The sequence below is a fragment of the Choloepus didactylus genome, chromosome 24, assembly GCF_015220235.1.
Source record: "Choloepus didactylus isolate mChoDid1 chromosome 24, mChoDid1.pri, whole genome shotgun sequence".
Classification (NCBI taxonomy): domain Eukaryota; kingdom Metazoa; phylum Chordata; class Mammalia; order Pilosa; family Megalonychidae; genus Choloepus; species Choloepus didactylus.
Genome location: NC_051330.1, coordinates 16,256,114 through 16,278,045, shown reverse-complemented (window position 1 = coordinate 16,278,045; position 21,932 = coordinate 16,256,114). Strand labels below are relative to the sequence as shown.

General features: G+C 38.1%; 1 protein-coding gene across 1 annotated transcript in view; it reads left to right on the top strand.

Annotated features, from left to right (window-relative positions):
* Window positions 1–5,785: 5,785 nt before the first annotated feature.
* MAP3K4 (mitogen-activated protein kinase kinase kinase 4) overlaps window positions 5,786–21,932 on the top strand; it is a 138,063-nt gene continuing 121,916 nt past the window's right edge. Inside the window, 2 exon segments of the mRNA XM_037817631.1 lie at window positions 5,786–6,298; window positions 6,300–6,392. Coding sequence (XP_037673559.1) covers window positions 5,859–6,298; window positions 6,300–6,392 — 533 coding nt within the window. The 5' untranslated portion in view covers window positions 5,786–5,858.

Here is a 21,932-nt window from a genome sequence, read left to right as displayed (position 1 = left end):
TTGTAGGTATCCAATATTTCTTTGTATTATACTAACGGGTTAGAATAAATGTTGTTGTTTCCTTAGGGAGGAAATGAACATGTGTAAAGTTCAGTTTAGGGTCTCCACCACCAGGAGAGTGGTTTTCACTGCTCTCTTTCACTGTCTTTCTCCCTTTCTCTGGGTGTGCTGGAGTGAAAACCATCAGTCCCTCTGGCCTGAGCAGGCTAGGATGTTTGTGCTCACCGTCCTTCTGCCTCTGCAGAGCTGGGCGGGGCAGTGGGGGAGCCCCAGGGTGTGGAGAGGGCCCCATCACTTGTGAAGTCTTTGTCCCAAAGGACATAAAGAAATATGGATGGTAGAGCTCGCAAACACCACAGAGAAGGGAGAAACTTATTTTAAGTCAAATATAGCACCAGGCTAATTAAAACAACAACAAAGCCTTAAGAATTTTTTTAAATAACAAAGACAGCCAAATTTACATATAGCTGGACACTATATCTATATATGTTGTGCGTGTGTATAAATCATCTTGCAACAAACCCCACACAATTGGCTTTCTGCTGATATATTAGTCTTGATAATATGAGAAGGTGCTGCAGTGAAGCCCTTTAAACAGATATACACAATTGTTTGAGATTCCATAATAGTTGTAGCCTTTATCCAAGGATTTTGATTTTCTTTTGGAAAACAGAAATGATTTGCATTGCAATTGGTAACTGGTTTTGTGTGTGTGTCAAAATTGGGCCTGAAACTAATGTTAAGCAAAGCTAAGTATGTTCGGCAACTCAGCCTGAACTGGATCTTTAACAGAACTTTAACCCAGTTTTCAGAACTCATTTTGAAGAAATTTTAAAAGGGTTATATCCAGTTTTAAGGAAAAATAGTGAGAATCAATCCTCTGAAGATTTTGTTGTCATTGTTTTTAAGTACATGGTTAAAGGGAATGAGATCAGCCATGCGCTAAATGGGTATATAAATTTAGAGAGAAAAATCAAATTATAGCATTAGTTCATTCACGTTAAAAAAAAACTACTTTACAAATTCAACAATATTTACTGAGTTCTTACTGTGCATTAGTCATTGTGCAGGCACTAAAGATACCTACGTGAAAAGGCTTGGCCCTCTGCCTCCAGGAGCTTTTATTTTGGTGGTTAGGAGTTAGTGGTGGAGGACAGCTCTAGTGGGCAGGGAAGGTTGGAGGGGGTAGGTGCTATGGGAGGGCCTGGACCAGAGCCGTGGAGTGGTGGGGGGCAGCTGGACAGTGTTATCCAGATAAACAGCTTCCCTGGACCCAGTCTACATGGGAATGGGTAGCAGGAATTAAAAATTCACTGCCCTTAAATTGAACATTTGGTTTCCATATGTCATGCTTTATATGATTATCAAATGTAAATTTGTTCCTGCCAAAACGGATAATACCCTTGAGTGGAAATTAAACATACACACACACTCACACACACAGAGAGAAACCACCCTTCTCCCTAATGCTCATCTATATGGTTGAGTGTTTTGTGACTTGAGTGCATGTGTGTGCCTGTCAGCTAGCTTAAAGTCTATAGTCACAATTAATTGGAATACCCAAACCTAATAATGCATGGCATAGTGCTGCTCAGAGAAGAGGGATTTATTTGGTTATATATTAAACCTTTTAATATACCTTCCAAGAAGGGTTCTGCTTTGGAACATTACAAAGGAAAATTAAGGAGAGAACTAGAATTACAGAAAACTGAGAAATGCTTTGCTGAGCTATCTTCCAACAATGGAAATGATTAGTAGGTGAGTTTTTTTTATATATAATTTTTATTAAGACAAAATCACTTTGTTCCTTTTGAATGAATGTTTTAAAATTATCACTTGAATGAATGCAATCATTGCCAGAGTACCCACATCTCACTCTTGCCCTGGGGAGGACTTGCCCAGCTCAGTCTGGGGAGGCTTCCTAAGAAGGAAACGCAGCTTCGACTTGAAAGAGTCGGCCATGTGGAAAAGGGTGGAGAGATGGACTAGGAGCTCCTTTTGTAAAATCTCAGACACAAGAGCAAGTAGGGAGCGATGAGAAAGGTCCAGTAAGGACTTGATCCTGACAGCAATGAACTGTCAGCAAAGTGAGTGAAGTAAAAGAGTGACACATTCTGATTGTGATTCAGAAAGGTTATTGTGTTAAGAACTGTGCCAGTTTGAATGTATTATGTCCCCCAAAACGCCATTACCTTTGATGCAATCTTGTGTGGGCAGACATATTAGTGTTGATTAGACTGTAATTCTTTGATTGAGTGTTTCCATGGAGATGTGACCCACCCAATTGTAGGTGATAACTCTGATTGGATAATTTCCATGGAGGCGTGGCCCCGCCCATTCAGCGCGAGCCTTCACCGGAGCCCTATATAAGCTCAGACAGAAGCAGTGAGCTTGCTACCGCCAAGTCAGACACTTTGAAGAATGCACAGGAGCTGAGAGACTTAGCTGCAGAGACATTTTGAAGAAGGCCATTGGAAGCTGATGCAGACATGTTGGAGAACACCATTTTGAAACACAACCTGGGAGCAAGCAGACGCCAGCCACGTGCCTTCCCAGCCAACAGAGGTTTTCAAGATACCATTGGCCATCCTCCAGTGAAGGTACCCGATTGTGGATGTGTTACCTTGGACACTTTATGGCCTTAAGACTGTAACTGTGTAACCAAATAAACCCCCTTTTATAAAAGCCAATCCATTGCTGGTGTTTTGCATTCCGGCAGCATTAGCAAACTGGAACAAGAACAGATTGGGCTGGGGAGACGGCCCACAGACAGAGGGAGACCAAGAGACTGTTGTAATTATTGGCGTGAGAAATGATGGTGGCCTGAACTAGTGAGGATGGAGAGAAGTGAATGGATTTCAGAGGGGAGGCAGAGTTTTTCCGGATTGTGGATGGAGCGGAAGGGGGCTGAAGGAGGGGTCACTCAGATTTCTGACCTCAGCAAGTGGGTCAAGGGTGCTGAATTTCAGCAAACCAGAGAACACAGGCATAGAGCAGGTTGGAGGTTGGTATGGGGAAGAAGGATATACATGCAGAAAGTAGCTCTGGAATAGTGAATTGCTAAAATTAAGTGGCATAGAATAGGGGAACACAAATGACAAAAAGGGCTGATGCACAGCACAAAACTACACTGAACAGGGAAGAGATTTTAGAGCTTACAAATAGCAAAGATTGGAAGGCTCAGAGACCTGGTGATAGGTCCTCAGGAAGTATTTATGAACCATTACTTATCCAAAATATTAAAATGCTTAAAGAGAGTTAATGAGGTGAAGGTTAAATGATTTGGTCATGCAATTATTTCAAAATAAAACTGTAATGTATCCTTATTTATTGAATTAAATCCAATACTCTTGACATGTAATTAAGTAAATAACACTAAACTACTGCTTGGAGAGAGATAAAATTGTAGATCCACAGAATTTAATTGCTAAGACAATTTCCTTAAACTTGAAATATCAAGATGTAGCAATCTATATGGGTAATAATTAGCTATCTGTAATTCTGTGCCTTCTTTCAATAGATGTGTATTGAGTGCCCAGAGTATTCCAGATACTGAGGGTGTCAGGGGTGAGGCCGGATCTTAGGAAGCTTAGAGTTTATGATTTTGTTTTGCCTCCACATGTAAAATATTGACCATCCCATAAAAAACTAGGAAAACATGAAATATGCTTAGAGTGCATTTAAAATTTTTTACATTTTATACTTTTTATCCTGCACAGTCTTTTCCTTTTACACAAAACCTTATTTATTTGAGCCATTACTGTATGTAAAAATTTTCCAAGTGTTTATTTTTTTCCCAAATTCCAACAATACCTTCAACATAAACTTGGATATTTTGAGAGGCATCTCAAATGTAACAAGTCCCAAACACCACTCCTGATTTTTACCTTCAACCTTTCTTTTCACAGTGTTCCCTATGGAAAATGGCAGTTGTCCAGCCCAAGCAGTGGAGTCCTCCTTGATGCCTTTTCTTTCTTTATATTCCACATTCAATCCATCGCCAAACCATTTTGGATCTACCTTCAATGATATATTCAGAATCTGAACACTTTACTCCCTTTGCTACTACCATTCTTGTCCAAGCCACCATTATCTCTTACCTGAATTATTCCAACAGCTTCTTAAATGGTCTCGTTTCTGTTCTTGACCTTCTACAGTATACTGTCTACATAGCAGTCAGTGATCCTTTTAAGGCATGTCAGATGATGGCACTCCTCTGTTCAAAACCCTCCGGTGGCTTCTCACTCTAAGTGAAAGCCAAGATTCTTAAAGTCCTACATGATCAGGCTCCCAGCTATCTTTCTGACCTCAGAGCCTAACACTTTGCCCCTTTGCTCTTTAAGCTCCAGCTACCTTGGTCTCCTTGCTTCCATTCAAATGTGCTACTCAAATTCCTAACTCAGGATCTTGGCTATTTCCTGTGCCTACAGCTCTTTGGCTTTCCTAGGTCTTCGCTCAGATGTCTTATTAGTGAGGTCTTCTCTGATGGACAGAATAAAATAGCATCCCCCTCTTTGGCCCTTTCTCCTGCTTAATTTTCCCTACAGCACTTACCACTGCCTGATATTCTATATATTTACTTCTTTGTTTATTATCTCTCTCCTTCCTCCTGGGATGTTAGCTCTATGAAGGAAATGACTGATCTGTTTTGTTCACTGCTGTAACCCCAACATCTAGCACGGTTTCGGCATGTACATGCATTCAATAAGTATTTGTTTAATGAATGTTGTTGAATAGAGAAAATGAATGTCAACTGAAATTCAGTACCGTAAGGCCATATACATAATAAAGACACTATCATAATAAAGAAAATAGAACAAAGCAGTTCAATTACTATGAAATTTCTATAACTTATTTTGAGTACAATAAATTAATTTCACAGCCAGCCATTAAAATATAACCTAAGGCATAGCTCAACTTTCCTTTCTAGCCCAGTTTTCCTACCAACATTTGTTCAAAACGTCTCTTATGTATTAAAGCCCAAATGAATGAGGTTTTAAAAATCAGCACATTTGAATTAATAAAAACAGACTTAATTCCAAATGATGTTATTTTTGACTTAACTCTCTGGCTTTGCAAATCTTAAGTCATAGGAAATTTTGTAAATATTTGCAACTTAAAACTGTGAAGCCTAAAATGCTCTCAAAGAGTAAAGAAGCAGAATTTCAACAGCATTTCTATAACTCTGAAATAATCTTTGGAACTATTTATCTATCATCTATCTATCTCATCTATCCATCCTTCAGTGTAGGAGTACTCCATCTCAAGTTTCTGGCAGATCAATACCTAACCCTGTGATACTGTGATTGGAAGTGTTCTTTTCTGCCTGGTTGATGTGGGGGGTAACTGCAAAATTATAATATTCTGAATTCCAGAGACATCGTTTAAATAGTCTCAAAAACCTCAGTTATACGTGTACACTGAATGACTGACAACTTTCATCCCAATCCATTCTGCCACCCCCACTTCCCCTCTTCTACCTCCCTTTCCCACCCCAAGGTCCCCTGCTCGAGTTTGAGTTGTGAGCTTCTGGGTTACATCCATTTCTCTTTCTGAGAAATGAGATTGAGGATGGCATCTCCCTTTGGTGGTTATCTACTTGCTAAAGGTTTACAAAGCACTTAAAAGCTCATTAACATCCACAGCCTGACCGAGACAATATGCACCCGCAGCCCCCGCCCCGTGGGTTTAGGGATCTGTACACACGCGCGTCGTCGACCTGGGAAAGCGCGCCAGAGCGCTAAACCCAGCGCACCAGTCAACTGTGCATCACACTCCCGAGATGCGGTAGCCAGAGAGCGAAACCAGGCGTCGGGGGGAGACCTCGGCCCTCGGGGCGGACTCGCGCCTGACCCTCGATGCACCTCAGGGGCCGCCCACGCCGTCAGCACCGAGCGGCCAGGCGGGCTGGGCAGCGGCGCCCGGAGCCCGGCAACCTCTCCGCCCCCTCTCGTCGCTGCCGGTCCCCGCCCGGGCCGGATTCCAGGGCCCGCCACCGCCGCCGCCCGCGCCGCCGCCTCCGCGGCTTGTCCCTCGCCGCCCGCCGTAGCCCGGCTCTCGGCAGGTCGCCGTTTCCAAGATGGCCGCGGCGCGAGCGGCTCCTGCGGCGGGCTAGAGGCAGAGGCGGAGGCGGAGCCGAGTCACTCCCGCAGTTTCGGGGCCCTCGTCCCCCGGCCAGGCTGCAACTTACTGCTTGCCGCTGCCGTGCGGGGTTCCGCGCACGGATGAGAGAAGCAGCCGCCGCCGCGCTGGTCCCCCCTCCCGCCTTCGCCGTCACTCCTGCTGCCGCCATGGAGGAAGCCGCCGCCGCCGCCGCCGCCGCCGGAGCCCGAGCCCGAACCCGAATCCGAATCGGAACCCGAGCCCAAGCCGGAATGCTGCCTGGCGGCGAGGTGAGTGTGGCTGCTGCAGCCGACCGACCACAGGAAGCGGGTCTTGTCCTGGCCCGTGCTCGGGCGGGGGTCCTAGGGGGCGTGGGGGGGCCGCTCCTTCCCGCCAGGTGGTGAGGGCAGCGTCCAGGTTCGCGGGCTGAGGCGGGAGGGGGTGGGGTGCAGCCCTGGGAGCGAGGGGACCTCCTGCCCAGGTGCGCGGCGGCGCGGGGGTCAGCCCTGAACGCACGGCTTGCTGGCCCTGCAGGCTTGGAGCGCGCGCTTGGTGAAGACTGCTTCCCTGGTTCGCCCGAAATGCACCGGGCAGAGTCCGGAGCGGGGCGGAGGGTGGGATGGAATGGGAGCACCCTCTGTCCCCTAGGGACTGTCTATCCCCTCTTCCCCCCCGCCGCCTCGAGCTTTTGGATGGTGGTCACACTGAAATTTCTCTCATAATTACTAAACGAAAATGGTGCCTCCCCTCCGCCCCCATTCGAGTAAAAAAGTAAACACTCGTGAAGCAAATACAGCTGGCTATTTCCCCTTCATTTTCCTGTTGCCTCCTTTTGCCCACCGTTGTACCTCCCAGAGTGAGTGGCTGCTGTCTCACTTAGGAGAAACTGCATTTAGACTATGCAAACAGGCAGGTGTGTTTTCCTCTGTTAAGGATCTTTACTGTGTTTTAGTTAGGGGAGCAGGCAGATTATTACTGCACACGTGCATTTAAAGTAAGGATTGATTTTTCTAAAACTTTTGTACTACAGGAAGCCCTAAGACGGAACGTAGATACCCAGAGTATTTGCTGCATTCTGTTCCTTAGAGGCACTATCAGCTAATTTCGTGCCTTTTTTGTTTGTTTGTTTGTTTTTAAGTGGGAGAATATAAACTCACCATAGTTAAATAAGAATCACTTCTCTTGTATGTTCAAATGTCCTCTTATTCCCCGTCTTTTGCATCTCAGAGTACACTTGCGAACTGCTGCCCCCTGTCCCCTACCATGAAAATACTTCTACAGGCTTCTCTTGTATCTTACGTCTTGCTCTCTAGTTCCTGGAATAAGGCAGTTAGTTGTATCCTTTCTTTTCTCTGCTGAAAGAAGTTTTAAGCAAATTCTGTAGCTGCAGTTAGAACTGAACACAGGAACCACATTCTTGCTTGTCATGACCCAGTGTGCCAAAACAGATTTGTTTTATTTTCATAAGCTGTGAAGAAAGTCGTTGCTTCATTTTTCTTAATTCTAAGTATCTTAGAATTCTTTGAACTTTTAAGGAAGAACTGCAGTAACTAATGATGCAGGGCGTAATGATAATTACTTTTGAGTATATGTAACTTTTTAGAAGTTTTGTCAAAATGTTTATTATATAAATTTGTTAATGGATTCAGTTTTTGAGCAATTTTGACTCTTTTAAGTTTTTCTTTAAAAATGGTAGCAACAACAGTTGATTGTACACCAAGGATGATTGTATGGTATGTGAATATAGCTCAAAACTGAATTAAAAAAAATAATAGTAACAAACACTTGTTACATGCTTAGTAAATGCCATTGCTTTTACCTCTGTTGACTCATTTAATCCTTACAATAAACCTATAAGGAAGATCCTGTTTATAAACTCTATTTTATAGAAGAGAAAACTGGGGCGCAAAGGTTAAGTGTCTTGTCCAACAATTCACAGCTAGTAAGTGAACTCAGGTCTGGCTCCACTGTCCATACCCACCATGAAGAGGGTGGTTTCATTAACCAAATCAACAGATCAGAAACTATAATTTTATGCAGCTCTGCTTTAGGGAAAAGAAAGACATGAACATTCTTAGGTAAATGCAGAAAGGCAGAGAGAAATGGAAATGTCCTGTGAAACTGACTGCTTTTCCAATGATAAAAAGAAACGTTGATTTTTCAGCCAGGTTTGTGTCTGTCTTTGTTATAATAAAAATAGGTCAGGATAATGGGCTCCATCCAACTTTAAGTGAACAGCAGTGTATGGAACAAGGAGATCTTAGAAATATTTTCCTTAGCAACATTGCAGTTAATTTTATAATAGCAAATCTGTAAAACAGATTACTTGACAAAGCTGTTATTTTTCTCTTTTTTATACCCTCATTGTCACCACCTCCTTTTCAGTACACAGAACTGACCTCTGGCAGACTTATTGTAAATCAGTGGTTTTAAACATCACAGAAGATGCTTCAGGGGTTCTGCACATATTTATTTGAATTTCTTTTGTTTACATTTTGAACCATTTTAAGGAAACAACATGCACACTCAAAATGTGCTAAATGCCATGTTTTTACACTGGAGATCAATAATGTGGTAATTTGTACTACCAGGTTAACAGGTTTTGGGAGTGTCAGGAATAAGGCTCTGCCTGCCATCTTTGTTCACCTACTTTATGTAAATAATGTCATTGACTAGGAAGGTTGTATAGAAGCACAGGTCTGTTGTCAAATTCAGGCCTGCACATGTCAGTCTACAAAGTGGCACAGCCTTTGCTGGCACAGCCCGCAGATGCCAGCTGACCCATCCGCCTGGGGAATGCTCTCCTCCTGACGTGATCCTTATGCAATGACAAAGGAACACAAACCAGGTTGGGAGGTGATAATACTTCATTATAATTCTACTGCTTGCTGCAAATTATGGATACTTCTTGTCCTTGTTTTTGATTAAAAAAAATTGATGGTAAGTTAGCAGTTATTGATTCAACTTTGAAATGAGCATTCAATCTGATTTCTTTTGCAAGCTTCTGGATCAATTTTAGGAGAATCCTGAGATTACAAGAGAAGTTATTAAAAATAATTTGGAACACTTTACCTTTGTGATTTATTGAATCTGTGGACTTAAAAAAAACAATAAATTTGGTATTAAGGCTGATGTAAGATTGTTCCTATCTACTGTAACTTTCTTATTTAAAATGTTTGTTTAAAATAGCTTCATTGTTTTCACTTGATCTTGTAAGTACATGTTACATGAAGTTAAAAATAACTTCTTTTGCAATGATTTTATCTGTTATCTAATTTATACAATATGGTTCATGTAAGTTCATTTTGAAAAAAATAGGTTTGACTACTTAAAAAAAAGAATATCCTATCACATCTAGGTGATTTGATCTCTCTCTCTCAACTTGAATGCCCTCTTTGCGCCTGCTTGTTTCAGTCTTGATGTTGGATGGCACACATTCTCCCTAGGGAAATCAACCTAACAGTAGATCTCCAAACAGCAGGTGTAGCATCAGTGATGGACAGTGGCTTTATACCATTATAACAGTGGGTGCAGTTGGCAGGTGGTGACATTAAGCAGAGAGAAGCAGTGACCCAGTAGTAGTAACAGAGGACTCCAGTGATGACAAAAGCTCCTTAAAATTTTGAAATGGGAAAGACTTGTCTCCCAAGAAGGACTTTGTGATTCTTTTTAATTTTCATATTGTTAGAAGTTGCTTATACTTCCTTCTCACACGTTTTCTTGCTGTCTTGCAGATCTTGTTCTGAGCTCTACTGAAATATGGGGATAGAAGATCTTGACTGCTTGTTGGATATGTTTGCCTTAATTACTTCCTGTTACTTAATAATTCCTCATTCTTCAATGATTATCTTTTTACTCATAGCATTCTATTGTCCATCCCTTCTCATTTGACAAGGTGCTAGGTATTCTCTTTAAAGACACTTTCACATTGGCGATCAGTTTGCAAATGGTTTCTTTAAAGAGAAAATGGAAAAGATATCAGAAACGAAGATTGGCTGACTACTTCTGTAGGCTTTTATAAACTGTCATTACCTTGGCAGGATAACCAAGGTGCAGGTGCTGTGCTTCAGCTTTTCAGGTACATATATACGCAGCTTGTACACCTGGTTGGTCAGTGCATTTTCTTGCCTATTGAAAGCCAAAGTGTAATTAAGAGGCTGATTGGTAAGCATGACATCAGCAGAGGAAATTAGTTGGATGAGCCTAATGGCTGCTGTTAACAAACCAGGGAAGTTGGCTTGCAGCCCAATCAGGCACACCCCCTGCTTCCAGTATGAGAGACATTGTGACAAAGTCTTACTCGTAGATTTCCATTTTTCTAGGCCTCTTGCAGGCCACTTTATTTCTCATGACACAAACTTGTCTCTATGGATTGGGTTACTGTTTTTAATCTTCGGTCTTAGTTTAAGTAGATTATGACAAAGACCTAACTTTTCTTGCTTTAATTTGGGATATATTGTATCCTTGTCCTTTAAGGACTTTTGTTTAAAAAACAAAACAAAACAAAATTCAGTGGTAGATTTCTACTAATGTGCTTATGTTAAGTTTCAGAGGTTCACTTTACTGGTTCCACTTTCCCCATCTTTCCCTCCAGCTCCCCTTCCTGCAAAGGATTCTTTGGCAAGTTTCTGAAAAAGATGTGGCAAAGATGTCAGTGGTTGGTGCTTTCATGAAATACTTTTTGATTCTTCAGAGTGTTTTGTTAAAAAGTGATGAGTATGTGGTTTTCCTGGATTTAAGTCATAAAATTAAAATAGAACCACATTAGAGATATGTGTGGCTATTAAAAATTATGTTTTTAAAGAATATTTACTGACATGGCAAAATGCTCATGATATAAATCCTTCTCTGTGGGACCTGAGAATCTGTTTTTAAAAAGATTCTCAAGTGCTTTTGATATATACATAATCACCACGGTGTTAAATGAAAAAAGCAGATTATAAAATAGTGTATGTGGGAAATGGGAGCCAGAACTTGAGATGGCTGCTCAGCTCACAGATATTTCTCCACTAGTGCTACTTCTCTGTCTTCCTGCTCCCCTAGTGGGAGGAACCCATCTCTTGATTCTAGCTACATGGTATAAGTTGGAGCTGCTGTCTTCTTACAGACTCCTGGCTATAGGAATGGTCATTTGACCCAAGCCAGGCCAGTTAGGGTTCTTTCCTGGGATTTTTCAAGTTGGAGCTGGATAGAAACTCTCTTTTCGATAACTGAAATATGTACTGTGAAGTCATGAGCATAGAGCTGCTTCCCTGAAGCTGTGGTTATAGTCTCATAGTTTGGTCTAAGACAGTGACATTAACCTCCAGAGAAAAGCAAACAGACTGAAAGAGGTCTTTGGCAAATTGCCCTTTATGCCAGATCCATCCTTCCTTTTCTCTTGGTTTGAGATGTGAGCTAACAAATTCCTTGTATTTGCTAGAACTGTTAATAATTTGGGTTGGACTTTTTAAAAGCCTAACTAATACTTAGTTTGATCCCATTATATATATATATGATTGAAAGGATGCATGTTAATTTTTCCTAAAATTTTTTACAGTGAACACGTTATGTTTTTATTTTACAATAAAAAATTAAAAACTTAATATTAAAATTAACTCCATCATTTCAATTTTAGTAGATTTGAAGTTGATGAGATTCCATATGTTATAGAAAGGGAATATTGTTGCCAAATTTTAAATTAACTTAAATTTGATTTTTATTTATTTTTGGTAGGCATGAACTATCTCAGCTGACTATAGCAAGCTGGTTTTATTTAATTGTTTAGTCAATCCTGGGTTACAGAATTTGTAAATTAGAAACAATATCAGCAGTAACAAAACTAACAAAGGGCTTGCTTTATGGTGGTCTTTTTATTTATAGAACCATTATTTAGAATCTGTGACATGTATGTTATGTTAAAATGCTTTCCCCTTTTTACGAGGCATGTGTGAAACCGGTGTTTTAAAAGGACGTTATTCTTCTGGAAAGTGGGTGTGGCAGGTGCATTTCTCTGAGGCCTCACACTCATGTCGCGAGTGCAGCTTGCCTTTCAATGTTTTTTTTGCTGGCAGCATAGGCAAAGTGAAGACTTGGTTTTGACCAGTAAGCATTCATTTGTCATATTTTTCAGACATCAGTAGATGTATTAGTTTCAAGGATCATATGGGCGCCAAATGTCTCAAAAAGTAGCAGGGAAAGTTATTAAGAATATATTAGGCATTCCATCAAAAGTGTTTCATTAAGTAGATTCATTTCAGCGTTATTTCAGAAAAAATAGGCCTTCTTAGGAGAACAGTATCTACAAAGCTTTAAAGTTGATCAAATTTGATGTTTTAAGTGGAAGCATTTTTGCCTGTGAAGCAAACTGAGGATACTGCTGATCTTTCTGAGTAGGGCTTGCTATAGATCAGCTAACTTAGAGATGTAAAATTAATAGAAACTGTCAACCTTCTTTTTAGTCTTTCAGAGAAAAGATTTGGAAGACAACGTAATGCATATTTTATAGTGCCATTTAAAATCCTAAAGCCTTTTTATGTAGAAATATAAAAATGTACGTATATCTTGATTTTCTTACAAAATTTTTTTAATTAGTTTTTTTGGATGTGTAAGTATTTGGTTCTTATTCAGATAAGGTATTAAATGTTTACTAATGAAAATCTTGTGGGTGAAAGGACTCTTAATGTTCATTTAATTCAACCTCCCAGCTATTGCTCACAGAATTACAAGATCTGGTCTGTGCCCTTAATTTTAGAAATGAGAAAACTAGCCTAGATGGGATACAGCTTGAAGGTCACAACTTGGTGCCAGAGGTCGGTTTAGGATCCAGATCTCTTCTCCAGGGTCTCGGTTCTACTTCTCTTATACTACTGCTGGACAGCATCCAAAGCTAAGGTGATCTTCAGTTACTGGATTTACCTAGTGTAGCTTCAGCTCAATCCTATGTGACCACTTACTTACTTGAGAACTGTGGAGTATTATAGTTTCTGGATTTATTGTGCTTTATAGAATTGAGGAGAGAAGAAAGATTTGTTTCCAGGAAAAAAAAATGCTAAGAAAAAATATGCAATCTCCCTCAAGCTCATTGAACACAATTTTATTTTTGCATGAAACTTAATTTCAAGTTCACAGAACAAAGAGGAGCCAGTGTGCAAACCTTTTTAATCATATTTTTATTTTTTTTCTGTGCTCAGTCTTTATTCAAGCCAGGCAGTTAGATTCTAATTTCTGTTGTGTGGTAGTGGTTTTGAAACTGTGGTTATGATTGTGATTTTTAATAAGAAATATATTTTACACCAGTATGTGTTTGCTATGTAATTGAAATAAAAAATTGTGGAATGGCGTTTGATCTTGTACTATGTGATGATGTACTCTGATAATTTTTATATTGCTTTATTGAGAAAAATTGTTCATCCTAAGGTACCAAATTAATTTCATTACCCACGAATGACTTGTGGCCCTCGGTTTTAAAAATGTGGCTCTACTGAAAATGGGAAGGACACTGTTATACTTAGTACCTTGTCCTTTGAGACTGAGTCAGGAGAACAAGTACAGTACTTATCCACTAAACGATCAAAGGTAATTTTGAAGAAGCTGTGCGGGGTTAAATCAAAATACCTCTTCCTGGGAAACAGCATTGCTACCAAGGCAAGGATTAAGTAAGAATGAATCTTGTCCCTGTCTCTTAAGGTTGTTCTTGGTTGCATTTCCTTAAAATACAAAAATTATAAAGAACTTTTTAAAGCTTGGGTTAATTTTAGAGTAAAATTGGTATTAAAATATATAAGTAGGTAATTTATTCATTTTTCTATAAAATATTGACCTGCATTTAAAGTTTTCCAAGTAGAACAACTCTCAAGAAAAATGAAGAGAACTGTTTTCCTCTTATTTGATGTAAGGGTTAGACTACAGCAGTTGTCACTGCAATGAAATATATGTTTTTTAAGGAAAAAGTTATGTGGAATGTTGTCCTTTTGCCCACTCTTCTTTGCCATGTTAATTCCTACCCCTCCCTCAGAAGTCTTCTCTCAAGCATTGCTTACTTCAGGGTAAGCCTTTCCTTGATGTTATTGCCCTTCACCTGAGATTAAATTAGGTCCTTCTGTTATATGTCCATATAGTCCTGTAATTTTCCTTCATAGTGCATATTGCCATTTGTAATTATATGTTTGTTTGAATATTTGTTTATTGTCCCTTGCCTTCAATAGGCATTAAGCTCCATGAGGTAGGGATGTTGTCTGTTTGCTACTTTTCTACCCTAGTGCTTGGCATAGTGCATAACAACTAGTAGAATCTTAACCAATAGTTAGTAGACTCTTAACCAATATTTGTTGGATAAAGGAATATATTGGTTGGAGTATTGGTTTTGGTAAAGGAAGGAACATGCTTTGAATCTACTGATCAGTAGCTGTATGATTTGGGGGGCATTATTTAACCTCAGTCTCAGTTTCCTCATTGGAAAAAACAGAAATAATAGCATGTACTTCCTAAGTTGTTATTAAGATTAAATGAAATGTTGCCATTTATTATAGTAAGTGCTCAGTAAGTATTAGCTATTATTGTTACATTTCTCTTTCCTTCCTTTTTTGATTTAAGGTGAAAAGGGGAGAAGTCTCATTGTAAGTTTCTTTAAAAAGCCATCAGATAGGCTGTGAGGCTAGATTCTGTTTGTAAATGGCTGCAGTAATCTGAATTAAGCAAGATAACTGAGAATAATGAGGTTTTTGGAGTCTGGCTTTTCTAAGTCCCCTCTTTTACTTCAGTTGTAATTTATTTTGCATGTTTCTTAAAGGTGTTTGGAATTTTGATTGGCCCTTAGAGGGTCATAAATCACACTACTCAATTCAGAAGTGTAACGCTACTGGTTTAAATCAGATTAAATGACTGTCTAGGTCAACAGGCATAGCTCAGTCTTTGTCTTTGGCAGTTCTTTTATTTAATTTGACTTGTCTTTATAACTTATTATTATTTTCATTTTTAACGTTATATACTACATTTAAGAGTAATGTTTTTCAGATTGATCTAGCTGCCACATCAGAAAGGTAAGTGAAATTTGCTGCTTACTTAATAAAACTAATTTAATCAGAAATCTCTGATTATAAAAGCAACATATGTCCATTGTGGAAAAATGTGAAAAACAGAAAGAAGAGAATAACCAATTACAACCCCACCATCTAAAGATAATTGCCATTAACATTTTGTCATATTTCTTTTCTGGTTTTTATCTGCATATGTATATATGTATATACCCCCCCCCAAACACACAATAAATGCAGTTTTTCTTTAAAAAATACTTTATTGTGAGCACTTTCCCATATTGTAAACATTTTTAATTGCAAACAGTATTCTTCTTTGTGTATATACTGTAATTTAATGAATTGTTCTTAAATACTTTATAACATACATGATGATTCTATTTCTTTCCTATTATAATTAATAGTTAATGACTTGATAAACATCTTTATGCATTTTAGATTATTTCTTTCATGTAGATTCCTAGGGCAGAAGATTATTTTAGAATTTAAGGCTCTCAAGACATGTTGCTACATTGCTTTCTAGAAAGGTACTAAATTGTTTTATTCACACCAGTGTGAAAAGCAAAATGCATTGGACAATTTCAGTTACAAAAGCATAGTCTACTAAATTGTTTTGAGTTGTAGCTTAAGAGAGTCTCATGAACCCATCTGCTTCTTTACTGGAGTTCTAGAATCAGTGACTCACTCCACTCATGTTTTCGTAATGAAGCCATCAGAAGTTCTTTGTGTTGAAGGCAACACATTCTGGGCTGTAGCTGATTGCCAGTACTTTCAGGGAAGAGTCAGAGTAAAACAGAGACCTGTCCATATATGACAAAAAACTCAAAATGGTGGTGATTAATTTATTTATTACTGGTAATTTCCAAAAGTGCAAGATCTGCTGAGGGTTCATTACAAGAATAAGACAACTAATGAAGAAATTTGGTTGTATCTATGGCATGTAAAACAAGACAACTAATGAAGAAATTTGGTTGTATCTATGGCATGTAAAACAAGATAAAAGTCAGTCCCCCCCCCTCAAAAAAAAAGTCTCAGACAAAACATTTATGTACATAATGATTAACCCCATTTTCAAAGAAGACTGGCTATTATATCTAATTTATAAAAACAAAAATCTTTATAGAGAAAAAATGTTCAGATATAACAATATAATACTCCTGACATAATATACTAAAAATATACCAAGCATATAGTTAGAATATACCAAAAGATTCTGTAATTTGGAGTATGTCCTTGACATCCATACATTAATAAAACACTGTAGTCGGTGACATGAATCTCCAGTTGAAAACCAATGTCCTAGAAGATGCTAGATTCAAATTAAAGAAGTTGAGACGAAGTGAACATTTAAAAAATAACCAAAATTATGATTGATGGCATTATGTTTGTTGTTTAATATCAGGCAAAGCAGCAAGGGCATTGACAGATCTCTAGAAATGTCTCGTATAATAATTTTTAAAATGTTTACAACATTTTACCCAATCAAGTTTAACTTAGGGAAGGCTAAGTATCTCTTTTGAATTGATAACTCATCAGTGGTAACATATCAAATCAACCTAGTTACTTCTAGCACTTACCTTTTTACAAGGTGAAAAGAACACATCTTTTAGACACCCAGGGGAGTGAATCTCCCTGGCAACGTGGAATATGACTCCCGGGGAGGAATGTAGACCCGGCATCGTGGGACGGAGAACATCTTCTTGACCAAAAGGGGGATGTGAAAGGAAATGAAATAAGCTTCAGTGGCAGAGAGATTCCAAAAGGAGCCGAGAGGTCACTCTGGTGGGCACTCTTATGCACACTTTAGACAACCCTTTCTAGGTTCTAAAGAATTGGGGTAGCTGGTGGTGGATACCTGAAACCATCAAACTACAACCCAGAACCCATGAATCTCGAAGACACTTGTATAAAAATGTAGCTTATGAGGGGTGACAGTGGGATTGGGAAAGCCATAAGGACCACACTCCACTTTGTCTAGTTTATGGATGGATGAGTAGAAAAGTAGGGGAAGGAAACAAACAGACAAAGGTACCCAGTGTTCTTTTTTACTTCAATTGCTCTTTTTCACTCTAATTATTATTCTTGTTATTTTTGTGTGTGTGCTAATGAAGGTGTCAGGGATTGATTCAGGTGATAAATGTACAACTATGTAATGGTACTGTGAACAATCGAATGTACGATTTGTTTTGTATGACTGCGCGGTATGTGAATATATCTCAATAAAATGATTAAAAAAAAAAAAAAAAAAGAACACATCTTTTGTGATTTTCCAGGGTCCCTCTGGGAAATCTCAAGACAGTTTTAGGTACAAAAGATACCGTTTAGGATTTGATTTTGATAAGGCAAAATATCAAAAGTTGTCAGATTTGAATACTTGATTTAAGATATGATCATAGGTTAATATATAATTTATTATTTATATTAGTTATATATTTAACCAAAGGGGACAATAACGATTTTAAAACTAGGCATAGGGGGTGACTTGATTGTAAAGACCCTTATCTCTTTCTTGAGAAACTTTTATTTCTTAATTAATCAAGGCTCTAATAAAGTCAACATAAACCATAGAAAATTACTCTGGTGAAACAGAATCGTTGCTATCTAAGATAGGCAGATTATGCAGAAGGTAAAGAATAACCTTTTACAAGCTCTTATATTAAGAGCAGAGGAGCTTTTGACATTTAAGAGAGCAAACCAACTTCTAGTTTTGCATCCAGTATAATTTTTGATACTAAAGCTCTGTGAAAATCTTATAAATAAAATCATCAAATCTTAGTCAGCTTTGACTGGGCCAAATAAAATTCCCTATCTTCAAACCTTCTGCAACTTTCGATTCCTGTACATATCCCTTATAGTACAACTTCTTAAAGTGGCAATAATAAATAGGTTCATTGACAGACCCAAATATATGTAGTCTCTCTGTAGCATATAAAAATAAGGAACAAAAGGGTATAAGTTTAAATTCTATTTAGTAATCGGTATTTCAGTACTTTGTCTTGCTTAGTAATGATCTAGGTATCTAATGAATATCCATTAATTAACTCAGTTTAGTATCAGCCCAAGGATTTAAGTTACCTAAAGATCTTGGAAATTATCTTTAAGATGACATAATTACTGTTGAAATAAAGTTTGTCAGACTAATGAATCAATTTGGTTAAACATGTTTACATTTTTCATAGTCAGACATTTTATAGAAGTAATGTGAGCTTATTCAGCTAGTAAACCTGTATAAGTTTAAGAAGAACATACCCAACTAGAATAAAAATCTGTGCTTAACATTAATAAATCAGAGAAGACATAGTTTTTTACTAAACCAATGATATAAAGCCAGACTCTTTTGCCAAAGATTTACCTAAATTAAATTATGTGAGCTTGAATTCTTAAACCATTTCTGTGTTAGTTTCCATAAGATACCTCTTTTTTTCTCCATATTGAAAGTATTAGAGATTCAATTTCCTTAATTTCTGCGAATTTTAAGACTATTTAATTTATATAAGCACTTATTTATCTCTAAGCCAGTCAGAATAGAGCTCCTTTAAGAGACTTGGTAATCTGATTTGGTGATACCATAAGAGGTAGGAAAATAAAGACTCAATAACAGATAAGGAAAAAATTCTGAATTTCAGACATGTAGAGACACAGAGAAAACTTACAGCTTTAATTTTTAAAATTTAGCCATGGATTAAGCATAAACACAGAAATACAAAATTCACTTGTCCAAAGCTCCCCTTCTTGGTGGTCATGGAATTCTTCATTTATTTGAGCTCAGAATATACAAAGAGACAAACAGAAAAGAAACTAGATTCTGTTGTCTTTCACCCAACAAATACAAGATCTCTAGAACGCATTAGTTTGTTTATAGAGGTCAACAAATGGTTGATCAGACCATAAAACCAGCCCCTGAAATGAAGTAGTCACTCAAAAAGAATCACAGTCAATTCCTTACTGTGCTACCACTGGATAAAAGTCTTGATCACAGGACCTGGAGTTGGTGCCTGGCTACCATTGGGTGCCTGGATTGCTCATGTTGAACAGAGCAAAGAAGGGATCAAGAGGCCTTGTTACCTGAATGGAGTAAATGGGTCCCTGAAGGCAAGGTCTTAATCCTGTGAGAGTCAGCACTCCACAACTCCAAAAGGCAAAATGGACTGAAGAGGAAGGGGAATGATTTTATTCAGGCTGTTGCCGTAGGGAAAATGTTCACTAATAAGGAATGTCTTTAAGAAGATGGAGTAAACTTAGGGTTTTATAAAGCAGGGTTATCATTCAGGAAGAGTAGTGGTGGGTCTTACTGTCTCGGAATATATGAAGGCAAGGTGGTCTTTGCACAAGAGTAGGGGGATCTCTTCCCTGTTGCTACTGTCCAGGAGCACAGGGCACAAACATTGTCAAATGTGATGTGTGCCTAGCTCATCCTGTCCTTTATGACATTGAGCATCGTCATTTGTATTGCGTAGTTTGAAGTAATCAGCCGATTTATGTACTTGGCTATAATCTTTATGGTCTCTGAAAATCTGTAAAGAAAGTTTTTCTTTTTTTAAAAATTGTTAACATTTGGTTCATAATTATTTTTGTGCCTTCTGCTCTTGATGAGACTGAATTTCCAGCTGTTTTATTTCATCAAATATAAAATGCCATTGAATGTAGTGTAATAATGTAATGAATGCACAGTTATTATATATATCACTAAGAAAAAAACACTTCCAATTAAACTATGACTTTTTTATATTGCTTATAGGATGCAGGGCTATTATCAGAGATGTTAAGATGTGGGGAAAATGTGTTTTAGAATCAGCAAAACGTGGTAAAGCCTTGACTCTTCCTATTTTTAAACCTTTAATATGGTAGGGCAAATCTGCTGGCTTCCTCTGAGCAATTCTGGCAAGTTCACAAATAGTAACATTTGGCATAATCTCAGTTTAACCGTAAGGGCCTCTGTTGTATAGCAACTGAGTACCAGTTCTGTGAGTAGAATTTTTCATGGTTCTCTTCCAGGAAGCCCTTTGTGATCTTAATTAATTTTTGGACATTTAGGATGTTCCCCCCTCTCCTTTTTTCCTATTATAAACAATGTTATGAGCATCATGCCTTAGCCAATCTTTATGTACATCCAAGACAATTTTTTTAGAATAAAATCCAGAGGGTGGAATTGCTATGTTAAAGAGTACGCGTATTTTTTAAGATCTTTGATTCATATTGCCAAATTGCTCTTCAGGAAATTTGTGCTAATTTATACTTCCACCAGGAATATATGAGAGTTTATTCTTGTCATTACAATTATAAAGTTTTTATTAGTTTGGTAGTTAAAGACTCCTAGTTTTAAATATGTGCTTTTTGTGATTATTTGTGAGGTTGAACCTGAGCTTATATCAATCAGCTATTGACATTTGTTTCTATTATCTTTTAAAAATTGTTGATGTATCTTCCTCTCTTGACTGTGAGCCACTTGAGGGCAGTGATTGTCATCTGAGGCATTCTCTTTATCCCTAATGTGCCAGTACATTGCCCACCACATGAGGTGCCCAGGCCGTGTTTGGTAAAGAATGAATAAATCTGTGTCTGAAGGTACTGGAACTTCATGAGATTGAATCCAAACAGTATTTTTTGACTTGTAATGACCTTAAGATGCATCATAAATAGTCTCAAGTAGTATTTTAAGATCAAGTAGAATTTAATTGGAAATTTATCCCTGTTTAAGGCTATTTCTTTTCTGTTTCTTAGATTAAAGCATAAGTTTTTTTTTCTTTTCAAGTAGGCTGCCTTAGAAAATTCTATTTTAAATAAAAGTCTTTTGATCCATTAAAGTTCTTTTTCCAGCTTGATACTTGTCCCATCTAAGTTAATGGCACAATTGCCTACTCCTTATTTTCTTTTAAATAGAGCTGATAAGGTTGACAATACTGTGAAGCCTAGGTTTAGAGTCATATTACTAATCACTTTGCTGTATTTACTATCATTAACCTTTGTGAAATACTCAGACACTAACAGTTTAATTATTTGAAAAGGTCTGATAGAAAACATTTTATGTAACTTTTGAATTCACAGCTCTGCAGATTTTGAAGAAAGGTTCATTTAAGGTTGTGACATTCTTCTTAGCTTGTTTGGCTTTAGTTGTGCTTTTTTATGCATTTTATTCCTCAGGATGTTGGGAGTGTCTGATTCTTGGAGTGTCCTAAGTCAGCTATTAAAGTGAGAAATGTAACACTTCTGGTGCTTTTGCTTTAGGCACTTAGTTGATATGTAATCCTAGAAGTATTTGTAAGGAGAGTAGCTAAAGGAAGGGAACAACAAAAAGAAGAGTGCGAGAGGGGCAGAGGAGTTGGGGACTGCAAAGAAGAAACAGAAGTGGGGAGAAAACAAGAGGCTGCGTTACTCAGTATAACGTTCCTGTCCTAATGGGCTCCCAAAAGGGAAGTCTTAAGAAAACTTTTAAGGAAAATGCTTTTAAGGAAAGTTTTGGTGGCAGAATAAATCAAATTGACTCCTTTACTGCAGAGGTTCCCAATCAAGTACTGAATCAGCCTCTGATAAATTGATAAAAATGCTAATGTAGTGACTTTTTCTGTAAAATTGAACTTACTTTTTAGGGCAAAATTGTCTTCTTGAAATGATGGTAGCAATAGGTTTTATATATATTTTTAAATGTCTTTGCTTGGCAAAGTGAAAGGGCGGCAACCCCCAAATGGTTCCCTTCACTCCTCACTCCCCGTTCCTCCTCGTCCCCCCAACCCTGCCCCATCACACACTTAATTTTGGGCATCATGTCTTGAACTAAAGTAAATAATACAGAAACTGTTTTATTATACCCATTTATTT